General features: G+C 42.4%; 1 protein-coding gene across 2 annotated transcripts in view; it reads left to right on the top strand.

Moving 5' to 3' along the window:
• The window catches only part of ZNF521 (zinc finger protein 521), a 292135-nt gene that overhangs the window by 266354 nt on the left and 8720 nt on the right, over positions 1-17061 (top strand). For both annotated transcript variants that reach the window (XM_036245589.1, XM_036245587.1), the window contains one exon: positions 1067-1182. In XM_036245589.1, the coding sequence (XP_036101482.1) occupies positions 1067-1182 (116 nt within the window). The remainder of the gene's footprint in view (positions 1-1066; positions 1183-17061) is intronic.

Here is a 17061-nt window from a genome sequence, read left to right as displayed (position 1 = left end):
AGGTCAGAGACAAAAATGTATTAATCGTGAACAGTCTGCATTTCCTGGGCTGACAGATCTGAATTGTTTTAGTGTATCTTGAAGTAATTTTAGAAATAACAATTAAAGGGAAATACCCTTCCAGTGTTAGGTGGGAGAGGAAATCTGAGCAGTTTTTTAAGGTAATGAGAAATGTGATTAAAATGTATGACTCACAAGAACAATATTCTAATATTTTAGGTTGGCTGGCAATTAGAATAATTTTAATGATTAGAGTGGAGTCAAAGTCAAATGCCAACATCTTTAATAAATCCTCTCCCTGCCTATACAGATTAATATTGTAGATGCAAACTTTTTTAGGTCACAGTGCACCAGGCATCCATCAGAAGTCAGTTCTGCCAACCCAAACACTGCCTCTGGCATATACAATTTAATTATTAATAGTATGTCTCCTAGGTAAACTGTTACACAGTCTTAGGGCCTTGTTTTGTAGTCATTAAAATTGAACATGTTTATATTATTGAAACCCTTGCATTCAGTGTGTAGGCTGAGTTGATCTTAAAGTATCCAAAGAGAATTTACCTGGGGTTCTGTTTCATATTTATAGACAATGCCCCAGAGTAGCTGTGGGATATAATTTTTAGCATTAACACATTTAAATAGAGAACTGTTTGCTAGCTATAACTTTAGGCAAATACAATAAACAGGGTTTTGGCATTTATGATTTCTTAACCTGTGGGTTGCTGAGAAATAAGAGTTGAGATAGTGCTGTGCATTTGACAACTTTTGGCTTTATTTTTAAAAGATTTATAGGGAGCTGGGCCTCCATAAACCTTTACTTTGGAGCCGTTTGGGTTGAATTAGGTTCTTGGTCGAGTGCATCTTAACGAAAGCCAGAGACACAACCATGAGCAAAGGAGACTGGACTCTCCCCAGGGCACTAGCGGTGGTCACACCCAGAAGGCAAGCCATTTAGTTTGCTGAGTCTGGGTCTGTTCATGAGGAGTCCTTGACTGAGGGCATTTCAGAAAGAAAATAACCCAAAGTTCACCAATTTTTTATTTTTTTATTTTTTTTATCATTTCAGTGTTTGTTCAAGCAAACAAGTTGCAGCAGCATATTTTCTCTGCCCACGGACAAGAAGATAAGATCTATGACTGCACACAATGTCCACAGAAGTTTTTCTTCCAAACAGAGCTGCAGGTAATGTCCCCACGAGGAGGACTGGGATTGAACTCAGTTGCTCTTCTTATAGGAGCGAGGGCGTTTTAAATCTGGATTCACAGTCTCGCTCACCCTGGGCCACCATGTGTGTGCTGGGGCAAAGGGAAAATTAGAGGCTGGATTAACAGACACCAAAGTCGTTTTGCCTCTAGCTGCTGTCAATCATAAAAAGAACTAGAACAGACCTATAATTAGACCTTCTGACCCAGTGTGATAGACTTAGGGGTCAGGTTTATTGGACTGGGGGATCATTCACCTCACTTGTCATGGCTTATTCTCACAAACCCTGTTTTATTCATGTTCTGTTCTCACTGGGCTGCAGGCTGGATGGATGTCCAGGTTATTGTCCTGCGGGGCTTAAAATTGGAAGGGAGAAGGGAAGAGAAAAAAGAAGCTGTCCTCTTGTTCAGTGTGTGTTTCTTCCACATAGTAGAACAGAATAATTAATACTTAGTAACAGCCTTATAGTGAAAATGTTGACACCCAAAGATGTTAGGTTTAGCCTTGAGTGCCCTGCTTGCTAGATACGTGACCCTGTGAGGGCCACAATGTCTCAGGACTTCAGATGTGAAGAAATGATACACAAATGTAACACTTAAGGGGTGTTGCTTGGTAACCATGAAATGACAGATCTGTTTATAAGGTATAAACTATAAAATATAATAGAAATTTGAGGGGCTTTATTTTTAGCAGTAAACTGATAGCTGAAAAATAAGAAACCTAGATTCTGTCCCAGAAATGTCACTTACTGTAAAAGGAAAATTACTTTTTTGTTGTTGTTACTTCATCTGAAAAATGGGCACAATACCTATCCTTATTTTTCTGACAAAATCATATAAGAGGAACATATTTTTGTTAAACCTTGTCGGTGCCCTTGGAGGAGAGTGGATTGGAACTTAAAATTATTTTATTATGAGCATTATTATTAGCAATAAATTATTTATTTAGTCTAAAATGGAGTGGGGTGTAATTATTTTTTTGCATTGCATGCCTTGAATAGCTTGAAGAGTGCTGATCTGGCCGAGCAGGGCGCAGAGCCCCACCCGGTCCTGGTCTCCCACCCCACACTGCGGACCCTGGGGCAGCACTCTGCCGCCTTGGCTCAGGGGAAGGCGGAATTGTGTTACCTTTGTGTCAAAATAAGGACTTTAGAGTTTGTCTTCTGAGTTATCATTCTGTGAGTGAACAACTAGCAAATTACGGAGGTAAAATTAAAATTATATGACAAAATGGATGAGCCCATTTAACTGACATAGTATGTCCTGGGTCCAAAGTTAAAATTTCGATCTTTTTATCACTTCGAAAGAGAATCCTACTCTGTTACATCTGTCTGTGAATTGACTCTAGAAGATAGGCCAGGTTAGATTATTGTTTAAAATGATGTCTTATTAAATAAATAACCTACATTTTTGCTTGAAAATATATTCTTATTGCAATAGGTATCAAAGGAAAAGTCATTTTGGTTTTTATGCTTTCGTAAAGGATGTGACCAGTACACCTAGTTATTTTGTTAATTAGTATGTAAACTGTGAAACTGAAAATCAAAGTCGTGGAGAGTCTGTGGAGACTGACTTCTATCTATTGTTCTTGAGAAAACGATCGCAATAAAATTCCACTTCTGTACTGTACAGTACGCCCCCCCTTACCTAGAGAACATACATTTGAGAACCCCCGGGGAAGGCCTGACATCACAGATAGCACCTGTAGGTTAATAACAATAATTAATAATAATAAAATAGAATAATCATAACAATGTACAGTAATAAAAGTTACGTGACTATGGTCTCTCTCTTATAACTGATCTCATGATCTAGAAGGCTAAGTGACTGACTAATGGACAGAGCGCATATATAGTGTGGATACACTGGGCAAAGAGATGGTTTGCATCCTGGACAGGACAGAGCAGGATGGCGAGATAGAGATTTTATCATGCTATTTAGAATTGTGTGAAATTTAAAACGTACGAATTGTTTATTTCTGGAATTTTCCATTTAATATTTTCAGATGGCAGTTGAACATGGGTAACTGAAACCATGGAAAGTGAGGGCGTGGATAAGGGGAGACTACTGTATTAGTAGATTCTAACACAACTAACCTGGTGGTCAAAGTTCAATGTCTTTCATTAAAAGAACCCAACACTCTGGTAGCACTGGCCTGTGACCCATTGTGGAGCAGACAAAACTAAGCAATTTCAAGAATTCTAGTTTCTTTTATGGTGCATTTTAGGGTTTCATTGAACAGACAGTATTCACTCTTTTCTACAATTAGTATTGACTAGTGGTTCTTAAATTCTTTGATCTAAGGATCCCTTTACACTTAAGAATGATTGAGGACAATAAAGGACTTTGATTCATGTGGCTTATTATCTGTTGATATATTTCCATCTTAGAAATAAAAAATGGAGAAATGTTTTAAATGCAAGAATGCACAAACACACAATTCTACTAGCTGTCAGAGAGCTGGTAACATCATGTGCCAAGTAGCCTCCTGAAAACTCCACTGAACACTCATGAGATAATGAGTCTGTAAAAGGCAAATAACATCTTAATGTTATTGTGAAAGTAGTATTGACCTAACAGACCCCCTGAACGGATCTAGGAGACCCCCAGATGTCCCCAAGTCATACTTAGGAACCATTGGTATAGAAGATATGTTATAAAACCCACAACTCTTTAAGATCTTATAAGGTCTTTATGATCCTGAGAGGTCAAACCTCTCTTCAAACATTTCTGACTGATTCATTCCAATAGTGAACAGGGCCAAAGCAAGTCTTATTTCATAATCCAAATCTGTGAGCATTATTTTTCCAGCCTAACAACTCGGAATCATTCATATTTGGTCTTGATATGAATACTCAGGCTCAATCTGTGTATCATTCCTTAAATAACAACAGTATTTATAATTAGTATGTGACAATTATTACAAAGCTTATAGCAAGTCATTGGAGTATCTATGTAGCAGGTCTGTTTTATAAAATCCCCAGTAACAGCAGTGGCTTTTAGTTTCAATACATTAAGAAAAATGGATTAGAATTAACTTTACATTTTCTAGTTTTGAATGTGTGCGGATTTTTATGCTTTAACCTTAGGAGTTCATAGTCCTGTGCATTTGCTTTCATTACCCAAATTACCTTTTATACCTGTGTTTAGAGGCAGCAATTAATGTAATTTTTAGATATTGATTTCTTTTATTTCCTGGATAGAAAGTGAGCATGGTAAGTATACAAAATTCATAATACAATTTTTTAAATTTCTAGAATGAGGGGGGAAATGGACTGAAATTAAGGTGCCGATAGAAATGAAGACTGGTAACCAAAATAGCAACAGAGTAGAAAAATGAATCTATTGTATCAGCCTGCTGTAGTTCACACCTTGGTATGTAAAATAAATGCAAATTTTAAAATTGACACGTGCCATTCCACTTGAATTCATCTACGTTTTCATGCCCCTAAAGCACAGAAAGGACTTCTCACAAAAGGTTATAAATCTAAATTCCCAGGAACTAAAATCCTGTTGATGATTTGAAAGAATGTAGTATATTTGCTTTTTATGTCAGAATGAGACTAACAGGGCCAGTTTAAGATGAGTGTACCACAGTATATCTTTTACTGGTGCCTAAAGGATTTCATGACTATATTTTTATTTATTTATTTTATTTTTTGGTACGTGCCCCTATCAGGAACCGAACCTGGGACTCTCGTCTGCAGGCCGACGCTCCAGCCACTGAGCCAAACTGGCCAGGGTGGATTTCATGACTATAATATGTAATTTACATTTCTTTCACTATTTATCCCCAGTTAAAAACACAAAAGCCTCTTTTTGTGTGCAAAATGTGCTTTGTTGGGTATAAAATTATATACCCAACACACACCCACACACACACACACACACACACACACACACGTGTGTGTTGTTTTAAATAAACACTGCCTACAAGGCCTTTTCGAATTCAGATAATTTCTCAGTATACCCTGTCCATTTTGAGAAAAATCGAGAACTCATACATCATCTTTTGGGCATCGCAGACCACAATTCCTTTTAGAATTAATGAAACCTCTGTTTCTATGAAACACCCAATCTAGGACATACCTTTTGCCAGTGTGGAATACACACACACACACACACACACACACACTTCACATGACTTAAACCTTTCTGACCAAAAGTTCTAAATGCCAGTCCAGAGATATATGATGTGTAATTTTTGGCAGGATATAATCTTTTCCTTTTAGTAGAGTTTCTCTCCTTTTTTGTGAGGAATTCTAATATACTTCAAAGGCCACCTAGCCTGCTGGTAGGGAAGATGTGCTTTGGAATAAGAGTGCATTATTTGAACTAAATGAACATTTGTTATTTTTAAAAAGCAAATGAATATGTTGAATGTTTCACATGTTTTCCTAATAGACCTTATAACTTTTTCTGCAGAACTTAAGGAAGCTGCTTTGAGAGAGGGATGTGGTGGTCCAAGAATAATATCCTACAATGCATATTTGTATCCAAAGTGGTTTATACAGGTGTGAGCAAGTGGTGTGTTTGTAAAACTTGTGTTGAATAGGCCACTTTCTTTCAATGCAGTAATTGCTGTTTAATTGGTGCCTCCAGAGAAGCTACAATTCAATGGCAGGAATCAAATCATCCTCTTCCAATGTGTCCCCTTAGAAAGTTCCATGAGACATCAGGTTATGAATTTAATGGATATAGAGGGGATTCCAGTGGTAGGGGGAGAGGAAATTGGCCTAGATGAACCTAAGGCTCTGAGATTCTGGTATTTCAATTCCTTTTAAATAAAAAGTGATTGTGATGCTCAGCCCTTTCCTTTATTAACTCATGAATAGTGTTTTCAACATTCAAAATACAGTAGTGACTTGACATTCTGAGGGATATACCAAGACCTTCAGGCATCACTAAAGTGTAAATATGAAACTGTCTCCACAGATGTTTGATTTCTATCTCAAGTATTTTCCACCTGATTTTTATGGAAATCACAGCTTAATTAATGCACAAGTTTTATGGCCATCTACGTATTTTGGGGACCCCAGAATTGGAAAGACGTACCCATCGCTTTGTCAGGGCCTGATATAGCTGAGTTCCACATTATTCATTTGGACGACTGTTGGTGTGGGGGCCAGATTTCCTGTCTCTTCTTGGGTGGTCTGTGCCTCCTCCCTTAGTTCTCCATTTCATGAGATCGACTGGACCTCTGCGTTTCTCCTGGTCTTAAGGCTGACATCACAGCTCCTAAGCACATCACATAGACTCGGAGATCTGCAAGAAGTATAAATTGTGTCGAGTGAGCATGTGGTTCTGGAACTGGTTTGTTTCTACACCATATCATTTCTGTGTTGTGGGCCTGCAGGGCTTACGAAGTGAATTGGTGCTACAGCAACTTCCACTTAATTTGCTCAGTGGTTAAATTGATCTATCTCTTTTATTTGATCAGATCTCCAGGAACCGAATCATTTGCATTGATTTATTGATTGGTGCTATGTTGTCACCATTACTTTTGATCACTTTCAGCTGTTAATACTGGATAATTCAATCAGGATTGATTGTCCTTACCACTGAAGGTAGGAAGTTAATCATATAGGACAAAGAAATAGGACGCTGCTAACCTCAGTTTGACTGTTGTGCCATCCCCCCCCCCCCCCCGTCATCTGTGTAGTAGCACAAAACTCAGGCAAAGAAGAGAGTTTAAAATATTGTAGAATTTCTAATGCATCTAAAGGTGAGGTGGTTTTTATTTTGCTTTTCAATAGAGCGGCATCCAGAAATTAAGCAAGCATACAGAAAGATAGATAAGCCTGATTGTCACAATGAACTCATTTGGACTAAATGAGTAAATGCATTTTCAATTACCCATTTTGTACCAATAAATGTCTAATCTGTGTGTGCATGCTTAGAGGCTCAACCTGGGCTCACCTTTCCCTAAATTTGGCCGTCACTGCCTCACCATGTGTCCTGGTAGTCAAATTTTCAGAATCAAGTGGATAATAGGACTGAAGTAAGGGCAACAGAGGTAATTGCAATAAACTAAAACCACTTTATTTACATTTGAATTGTTTCTACAGCACCCCAGCTCAGTTCTTAAAAATTCTCCATCCATTAATTTCTGGATGTTTATATCGATGGCTGATTTTCGCTATTAAAAGCGAGAGTACCACCTCCTTGTTCTAAGACTCATTCCCTCCTCCAACAGCCCTGTTGTTAGCGATCTGCCATTACATTATTTTTTGTCTGGCCCAGAGTTGACGACAGATGGCCATCTCCGAATTGCCATCAGTGCGACTTTATGGAGCATCCAGCTAGGGTGTACTGAAGAGCACGGTGGCCAGTTCTGCAAACCCCCTCCCCCCCGGAAATGTTCATCACCTCTGCCACATTCGGCTTTGGCTGGGCTTTGCTGGCCCTGCCGTCTTCCATGTTGCCAAGACAGCCTGCTGCCACAGCACCAGAAGATCTGCCCCCACCAGACACTAGAAACTGCGGGCATGATTGTCCTGCAAAGGCAGAGCTCTGTGTCAGCACCTTTGTAGTCCAATTCTTTGGAGAGATCTGGAAATCCAAATTTCTAGAACACTCAGCAACCCGGAGAGGCACGTTGAATCTCCACGCGCGTTCCAATTTCAGGTGTTTGCTCTGCACATGGCTCAGTTTCCTCACATTAGCAGAGACAAGTGCCAAGAATAAACCCTTTGTATTTACAAACTTTTATTTGTTCGAAAACACCACTTCCATGTCCAACTGTTGTGACAATTAGAGTAAGAGAGATGGTAATCATAGACTTCAACTATAAATCTCCTGAATGAGCAAAGGAGCCATCCCAGCATCTCCTGATCCATGGATGCAGCCGTCCTTCAGCCGGGCCGGGTGACATGAGCTGTTGCCGTGCATTTGGAGGAAGATTGATAGGCTGCTCTTGATCGAGTTTGTTAAGGCGAGGCAGCTTCAGCGCGCCACGCGCGTATTTTAAGAGGAATTCACATTTGTATCCTTTATTGTTATATTTGCAGTGAGTCTACAGCTCGTAACAGGCTCTGCCCTGCAGCTATGAAGGAGTAAGTTCCCCTTATTGGAGAGAGCGCGGTGCTCTGTAAAAGCCCGCGATGTGGCGGCCGAGATGAATAGTGCTTAAAAGCAGTGCTCACGGTGCTGTCATTTAAAACAGCAACTCCAAGGCTTAACCGGGAGTGAAAGGCAGGGTAAACTAGTCCTTTCAAAATGGTGAAATGTTAAACTGCCTAAAAGAACAGCCTCCTTCATTGATAACTTCATTGAATGAGTGAGTTGGGGAGCTAAACGGGCAGGGAATGCTGTCCTGTAAAGGAGGAGAAAGTTTGCGAAAGGGACACTTTCTCCAGTACCCAGTGTGTCTGGGAGGCTGGCATCTTCTCTGGGGGCCCCTCCTGCGCCGATGCTGCCTTCAGCTGGCAGAAGACCATCTCTCGCTGGAAACCCGAACGGACCGTAAAAGGTTTCCTGTTTTACATTGCCAAAACTAAATTTTATAATTATCTGACTTACACCACTGGGCACATCTGCTAAGTTTGTGTGCCTTCTAGACACATAAACGGCTACTGTGATACCATTAAATATCAGCAGTGTGCTTTGAGCTTATAAGGGTGAAAGGTGATTGTGCAAGAAAATAGAACAGTCTATTTGCCGTGAGCCAGGCACGAAGACCTCACTCCCATACTCAGTTATAATTCATGACAGTACTGGTGGGGTGCCCTCATCCCTCTGCGGAGTTAATGCATCTCCACTGAAGCCTGTGGAGAGCACCCTGCGTCCCCGCCCACCATCTGTGCCTTCACTTGCAAGCTCTCTCTCTCGCTCTCTCTCTCTCTCTCTCTCTCTCTCGCTCTCTCGCTCTCTCTTCTCTTCTGAGATCTCTTGGTGTTAATGTTGTGAGGCTACTACTGCTTTGTAAAGGTGGCTCTCCAAAATGGGACTGTCATTTAACTAGGGGAAAGCTGGAAGGAACACATCACAGGGTTGTTAAATGTCTCATTTGGAAAATGGACAGGGAAGCAGCAACTGCTTTAAACCAGCAGCCGAGGAGGGGAGCCCAGGATTCACAGCCAGTTAGGAAGAGGCACCCATGTCTGATGGTGGTGGGAGGCCAGGGAAGTCACACAGGTGTCCAATACAATCCAGGTGAATCCCGCTCTGCAGTGGAGTTCAGCGTCCGGAGTCCAAACTGAGAAGTGTTTGCCCACTCTGTCCAGTGGCTTGGGGCAACCAGTGGCATGAGAGCCAACGCAGTCCCCACATGCCGCCCCCACCGCCCACTCTGAGAACCAGAGCTAATTGCCTCAGGGCTGCCCGAGCCTCAGCTCTAAACGATCAAACCCCTGGCTTTACACAACCCCACTTAAAATAGCTGTGATTTGTGTGGTGCAAGCCACCTTCTGAAGTTAACCAAGCAGACACGGCCCAGCCGACTGCAGCTCAGAGATGGCCCAGGTCCGTTCCCGCCCTCCCCACCCCCACTCCGGAGCCCAGAGGGTGCGTGGTGCGAGGCCCCGGGTGTTAAAACAAAAGGTGAAACCACCTTGTTGCTCAGGCTGACTCAAGATTCATTTGTAATGTTTTCCAATATGTGCTCTTAACATAGTCCGTTGTTAGTACAGCTCTTTAAAGGATAAATCAACTCCAGGCCTGAAATACCAGCGTATGAATTTAACAGATGTGATGCCACAGGGACCTACTGTGTTATAAACTGTAGAAATGGTCTTTTTATGCTTCAGACTTGGGCTTATTCCAAAGAGGCCTCGGAACTCCAGCGGCGAGGGGAGAGGTCACACATTAAGACAGTAGCACCCACACATAATTCGGCCTTGTGTGTAATTGGTTCAGAATCTCCTCCTGATGTCTGGGTGGCATTAGTCACATCGTCTCACTTACCCTCCCAAGGAAAACTAGGGCAGGAATGGCTGCGCTCACTGTCCAGGTTTTCTTGGGTGAAAGATCACTTTGAGATGACACAGCTGAGCAGTCAGCCTGAAATCCTGGTTGGTATTTTATTAATTTTGCACCAAGATAAATCCTGAAATTCTGACAAACTCCATGACAGGTGAAATTCCTTCTTGCAGAATCTGCTCAGCAAGAGGCTGCTCATTTCGTTCTGTTCCGAGGCAGGCAACAGGAGGGCAGCTTTATAATCAGCCCTCAAAGGACCCCCAGCCGCCCCAGAGTCTCGGGCTGATTGAATAACTCCTGGGCCTCTTCCCCTAGGCCTCCATCAGCGGGGGTCCTGTGGAAAGCAATCTCCCGCAGACTGGCACTGAAGTGAGCTTTAAACCACCATTTTCTGCTCTCCAGAGGAGCCTGGAGTACTAAAAGATAGATGGACTGCAGATATTTTATGAGAAACTGTCAGAAGAAGAGCAGAGTAAATGTTTTTTTTTTTCTTCTTCTTTGAGTCACACACTACATCACTGTTGAATTTCTCCCAGCATCTTTTACATTTAAAGTAAGAAATTAATTGGTTGCTAACCTTTAATTCCCCCTCCTTCTTCTTCGTTGTCTTCCTCCTCCTCCTTTTTTTTTTTTTCTTAAATATTCACACAGAGGCCCTTTGCTTAACCACAGTTTCAGAAAATCAGTACCATTTGCAATGAAATATTTATAATGACAGAATGAAAAATTGGATTCATTTTCTGGACTGTAGCCGAACAGTCTGCAACTTTCTGCAGCATTGTGGAGCTTGTCTCGTGCCTCCTTCCACCGGGGTCTTTTCCGAAAACATGCGACATGTCCACTTACCTGTGCTTTGGAGAGGCGCCTGCCAAAACACAGACCCCGTTCCTATGTTTGCTTGTCGGGGCGCTGCCTGCAAAAGGGCAGAGAAGGGTGGACCCGGTCAAAAACAAGAGCGTCATCCCTGTAGGGAAGAGTTAGGAAGGAAAGCAAGAGGCAGTGTGGCCTGCAGTTTGTAGCAGAGGATATGTAGCCGTCAGCGTGCTTGTATCTCAGGACAGCTCTATAAGGGGAGATGGGAAGGCAGATCAGAGGTGTGTGAACACACGGGGACTATCTGAGCTCGCCTGCTTTCTTCCCGTTAGTGTTAGCTGCATACCTTTCCCTCCCATGACCCTCATCTTCAGAGCTGCTTTCTTTCTAACCAGGGCTGATGATTGCATTTTTTTAAAGAGGTAAAGACAAAAGGATTTTGCTGGGACAATCCAGCATTGTATTTCAAATAAATCCGCCTCCAAGTGTAAAGTCGCAATGCATTTATTCTTATTACAGGGTGAGATTGGATGTGCAGCAAGATGCCTATGAAGTAAATTTCAGTCTACCAAATCAGTTTTCAATTACCACCCCACAGACAGGCCAAGGAGCCTGCCCATTCTCCCTGCATCATGGGCGGGTATACCAGGGGATTACCCTAAGGGGCCTTCTGGGCTCTGATTCCAGCCCTCTGGGTTCACCTTTCATCTGTCCCCTTTTGAAGCACTGGGTCTAATTAGTTAGTTTTGTTTTCTTTTGGTGTGTTTTTTTTTTTTTTTCAAAAGTGGAAACAGTTCTAGCAGATTTAAGCGGGACTAAAAATAGTCTTCTGGGTCAGATCTTCAGGTTGCCTTCACTGAATTTGCCTCCTGCTCTGCCAATGCCAGACGATCAATAATCCATATTTTATTGTGTAATAAAGGCTGCCTGTAATTGAATTAGCTTATTCATTCCATCTGATTAGTCCTATTTTATTCATGGAGGAGAAAAATAATACAGCTTGCCTTCACCAACTATGAAAGAGCTTTCTGCAGTCTGAAACAAATGTGTAAGGATGACGGAGAAGTCATTTCGATATTGGGCCATAGGAATAGTATGAACCACACCACCCCATGTGCAATTTTTGGTGATGACTTCAATGATCATGTCTATCGTGTCCACCTGTCCCCTGGTTAGCCTGGTGTGATACTATACGGGTCTCTCTTCTGACCATCAGCAGGAACCCCACTCCACAACGGAGGAACAGTGGGGGTAAACAGTCTTACTGCCTTTGGAGATTGACCTGAAGAGACCACCCCAAGTTGGCTTCCTCTTATCCATCACCGAGTAGCGTTTTCAGGATTTTCGAACGCTTACTCTAGTCTCTTTGAAGCAAAATCTTAGCATTGATTCGGCCTTGGATGATGAGAAACACTGAGCAGGCAAGGAGTCCCTCATTACTGGGATCTCTCCAGATCCCAATGTGTCATACAACTCGAGGGTGACACCTACTTTCTCAGAGGTGCAAGATTTTCTACAGGCTTTGAGATTTGTCTTTTCATTGCATTCCAAAAAAAAACGGATCTTGAAAAATATGCTGATGGTTCGGCACAGAGTGATGTGTGTTCTGACTCACACTGCACTGCAGCGGAGGAGTCGAGCCTGGAGTCACTGGGCTGCAGCATTCCTCTGATTCTCTGATTCCGGGGAAGAAGAATTATTCTCCTTAAAAGTGTGCGTTTTAGGATGTGACAGTAACTTTTCCCCAGCCCTGTGCATGACTTCAGCAGATTGCTCCCACTTAACCCTTATCATTGCTTTTCTTTCTTGAGGACTGGGGTGAAGGGAAAAAATTTTTTTTTGCATTAGGTTTTCAACGACTTAGGTGAGTCTGAAATATATACCCAAGTAAATGGGAACTGTCACAATGGTGTGTTCAGAGTGGGTCTCCTCTGCAGACCGGGAAAGGAACGCTGAATAGCGCTCATTTAGGTACTGCCAGATGTAGTTCTGCATGTGACGTGGCTGGCCGAGTCTCTTTGAATGATTTTCAGCGCTATTAAACTGATTCATGGGAGCAACAGGCCTCGTGACAGAAGGGAAGGGCCATGTGGCAGAAGGCCTTGAAGAAGGAAAGTTGCAGGGCAAACCCCATCATCAGAGAGAGAGACACCCCAATGCAGACTTTATTTTTATCTGAGTTAACAACTCTCTGGGAACATTCCTCTTCCTCTTGTCCAGATCCTTCTGTGTTGTGGCTGGTTTGCATTTGCGTTTGAAGTGCCAGGCGGTTTAATGAAGTTATTCTTTTATAAATTTTGCAACACTGAAGCAAGCATGAGGGCTTTAAATTAGAATAAGTGCCACTTCTGGCTGGCAGGTTCCTTTGAGGGCTGATTAGAATGAGGCCTCCCGTCGCCGGCCCTTTATGCTCCGTGGTGTTGCTGTGTGTACTTGTTTACAGCTCACCTTTGAATTTGCATGAGTGTGCACCATGCCTGCCGCCTGGCCTGCTCTCAGTCCAAGCTGCCTTTCTTCCAGGCGCATGTTAAATACTTCACTTTAAAGAGTTATTTTTTTAATTATATTGCTTTATGGTAATGAATTAAAATTAATTTGGAGTAGCAAATCATATAAGGATGTGAGGGTTATATATTACTCTCACCATAGATACAGCACATCTTTGTGCCGGGGAAGTTAAGTGCTGTTTCCCTAGGAGCTCTGTTCACCGGGAGGGGTGAGCAAACTGTCCCGCAGAGACCTGGAAGCAAAGCCAGAAACGGTGCCTGGGGAGTGGGAGTGGGGTGGGAGTCTCAAGTGTGGGATTCTGAGTCAAGACAAGGCTCCTTTTGGGTGGGTGGAGAGTGGGGGCAGCTCTACCGTGTTCAGACCTTGAGGCAAGAGGAGATGATGGAGGGGAGAGAATACAAATGTTCCTTTAGACCTGACGAGTTTCCATGCAGGATAAGGGACGCACGTAAGCATTCCTGATTTCTTCTATTTGCGTGTGTGAACTGGCGAATAAATGTGCTTTCGGGGGACAGGGAGGCAGGCGACTGTCAGAGAAAGGGGAGTTGAAACTTTCTACAGTACACAAAACCTGCAGGGACAGGGGAGAGGAAGAGAGCAAGCAAGGAAAAAAACACCAAACTTAAGTATGAAATGTTTCTCTTGTCGACAAACCAGGATTTTTTTTTTTTTAAATTTAAAGTGACAGAACTGAAATAGAATTGGGTTTGTAAAGTATTTGCATTTTAAATAGGACTTTCTTAGAATTCAAAACAAGGACTGCTTGGGGCTCCTTCTAATTGCATTCTCCATGCAGAAACAGGAGCCCTGAGGGACAGAAAAATCAAAGGCACACACCAGGGATTTTACCTGTAGAACCCACACACATATGTAACTCTTTCCGCCTTGCCACAGCACATGCACACACCAACATCCAGCTTGGGCATGGGTGTGCACAGGTGTGTGCACATGTGCACACATACTCATACTTACATTGTTTAATTATGTAACTCAATGCATGGTCCTTTCACAGTTTTATTCTTTTTATGTACATTTTCTAAAGCCAGTGCCCTGGTAGACAAGCATTTGGTTGCTTATGATGGAGAAAGATTTTTTTTTTCTGTTCCTGATGATTTATTACATGTTTGACTTACTCTTAATGTGACTTTAGCTCCTAGAGAGTCTGACAGTATTTTTAATAGAAGAAATAATACACTGCAAGGAAGTGACTCTTTTTTTTTTTTTGCTGCTTTTTGCCCAAGTTCAATAAACTATTTTTCATAATTATTAGAATTTTCTTGAAGGGAATCCTTGTCCACATCAAGTGGAAATGCAGAAAGAGTCCTTTCTCCCTCCTTTACCCTACAAAGGTTACCCTTTGAATATAAATTACAACGCCTTGTGCTTCTCCCATTCTAATCAGATGACCTTTTGAATCTAGTGGACCAGAGTTTAAATCCTAAGCCTGCCAGTCAGTTTTTAAATCAATGCCTTGCACCAACAGCTTTCAGGTACATAACTTTAAATTGCAGTGGATTTCAGAAGCAGAAGTTATATAAGTAAGGCAAGCGGCATCTTGCAGTGGACGGTAGAACAGCCTAAGTTGAGCGCAAGGTCTTGGAACCAGTAATATGACTATGGGCACTTTCACTGACTAAATTCTCCCTTAACAGACCTCTGAGATTCAAAATATAAGAGAAAAGGGAGGAGCAGGAAATTTGTAATGTTTGCAAGAGGACATTGCTGAGCAATTATCAATTTAAGCTCCTATTATTGCTGCTAATTACTACACAAGGCTGTTAAATATTTAGCAGAAGTTTGTTTAATTGCATTCGACTGGGAAGGGATGTCTGACTATGGCTGGAGCATCATGAGTCAGTTGTGTGCACCAAGAGCCGAGCAGAGAGGAAATTGGTATTCGCTCACGATGAACACATTACAGCGTCAGACAAGCCTTCTTTTCTCTTCCTTCCACAGATTTATTTATCTTTCAGGTATCTAAAATTAGAGCACGAAGAAGGGGCACTGTTCTCGAATGTAAAATTGGAAGGAGGTCATTCTTAACCTTGTTTACAGATGTTCTAGTTTAGAACGCGCCAGTGTGATAAATTAAACATTACAGGGGGAAAAATTAAAGCTTAGCGACAACTGGCACGTACACACATCTGTCTGCGAAGCCCTGCCTTAATCCCTGAATATCGTATTAGCCTGTGTTGCCTATCAGAGCCTTCTGTCCCACAATATGCTGGAATCCTGCGATTCAGGGTCTGAACACACCTCCGCGCTCCAGCCTCTCACTGCTGCTTGCTTTGTGCTCTTTGATTTAACATCTCTGTTGGTTCCTTGCATGTAAACAGGTAGCTCAATGGAGCGTTTTCTGTTAAAAATAAACATCATACTTTCAATATATTTTTCCGTGTCCCTTTTGCTCTTTTCATCCTATTCTTCTAATTCGGCACCTTTTTCCTCACTGTAGTAGATAGTGAACTATGATCAGGTCCCAAAAGATAAGTTTCCAAGCCTATCGGGTGTGCAAAACTGGTAGGAGTCAGTCAGCTAGTGACTGAAATTTCACTAAGTTTCTAAGGAAAAATGGAATTGTTGATGTTAACATTTCTTAACATCAGCAGTGTTTATCCTTTTGAAGCTGGTAGACCAGAGTGGCTTGTTTTATTTCTCTATGATGTGTAATCGTCAAAATACTAGAAATCGCTCTGCATTAGCAGTTTGGACATGGTGTTACTTTTACAATTACTTTCTGCATAGGCTTCTGAAGACTCACATTAGACTAAATCCAGGCTAACCAGGTGGCTATTCTTGTGACTGTTAACCACAGGCTTTTCCAGCTCAGTCTGATGTAAAAAAAAAAAAAAAGTCACCTGTAGTGAAAATAGGCTCTTTTGAGCTGCCTCCCCACCCCCCTGCCCAGCCTGAGGGATCTTCAGCCCCAGAGGCTTTGAGTTCTAAACAGTGTCCGCTGTCTGTGGCCCTCAGCCTGGCTGGTGCGCACTCCCTGTCCCTGGAGCCCGTTACTCCCTTCTCGCCTCCTTCTCATCATCCCTCCAGCGCCAGGTAACTGCTCAGAACTGAGCCCAGAGCCTCTCACAGGAGGCGAGGGCACTTGCTCTGTGGCTCACCGCTCCCTGTCCTCCCTGCAGCCGGTGAGCACCATGACGGTGAGCCTCTGTCGTCTCCCCGCTGGCCCAGCCCAGGGACTAGAACACAGCAGCCGACACCACTAGACAGTTTCTTCGTGCCCGAAGCCAGCTCAGCCACTGTGGCTATCAGACCTTGAACGTTGACTTAAACTCTCTGGGACTCCATTCCCTCATCTATAGAATGAGATATTGGACCAGAGGCTGCATGGCCCTCTCAGCTCAGAAACCATCTCTTTGGGTCTCTGATGCGTTACGTACAGGTGTAGTCGACTCTTGTGATTGGATCTAGACCAGCACATGGAGGCTGGTGGCTGTGCAGTTCTTTCAAAGGAGATCATTTTTCCCATGCCCCAAATACTAATTTCCAGAGTTTAACATGTAGGTCCCATTATACTTGATTAGAGTCATATATTCCTAAAACAGCCTTGATTCATTGCCTCTAAAATGTACCATTTTTTGTTCATTGATGGTGCATAGAAGGT

Source organism: Molossus molossus, unplaced genomic scaffold (assembly GCF_014108415.1).
Source record: "Molossus molossus isolate mMolMol1 unplaced genomic scaffold, mMolMol1.p scaffold_m16_p_6, whole genome shotgun sequence".
Classification (NCBI taxonomy): Eukaryota; Metazoa; Chordata; class Mammalia; order Chiroptera; family Molossidae; genus Molossus; species Molossus molossus.
Note: the sequence above shows the minus strand (reverse complement) of the source record. Positions and strands in the feature narration are given on the sequence as shown.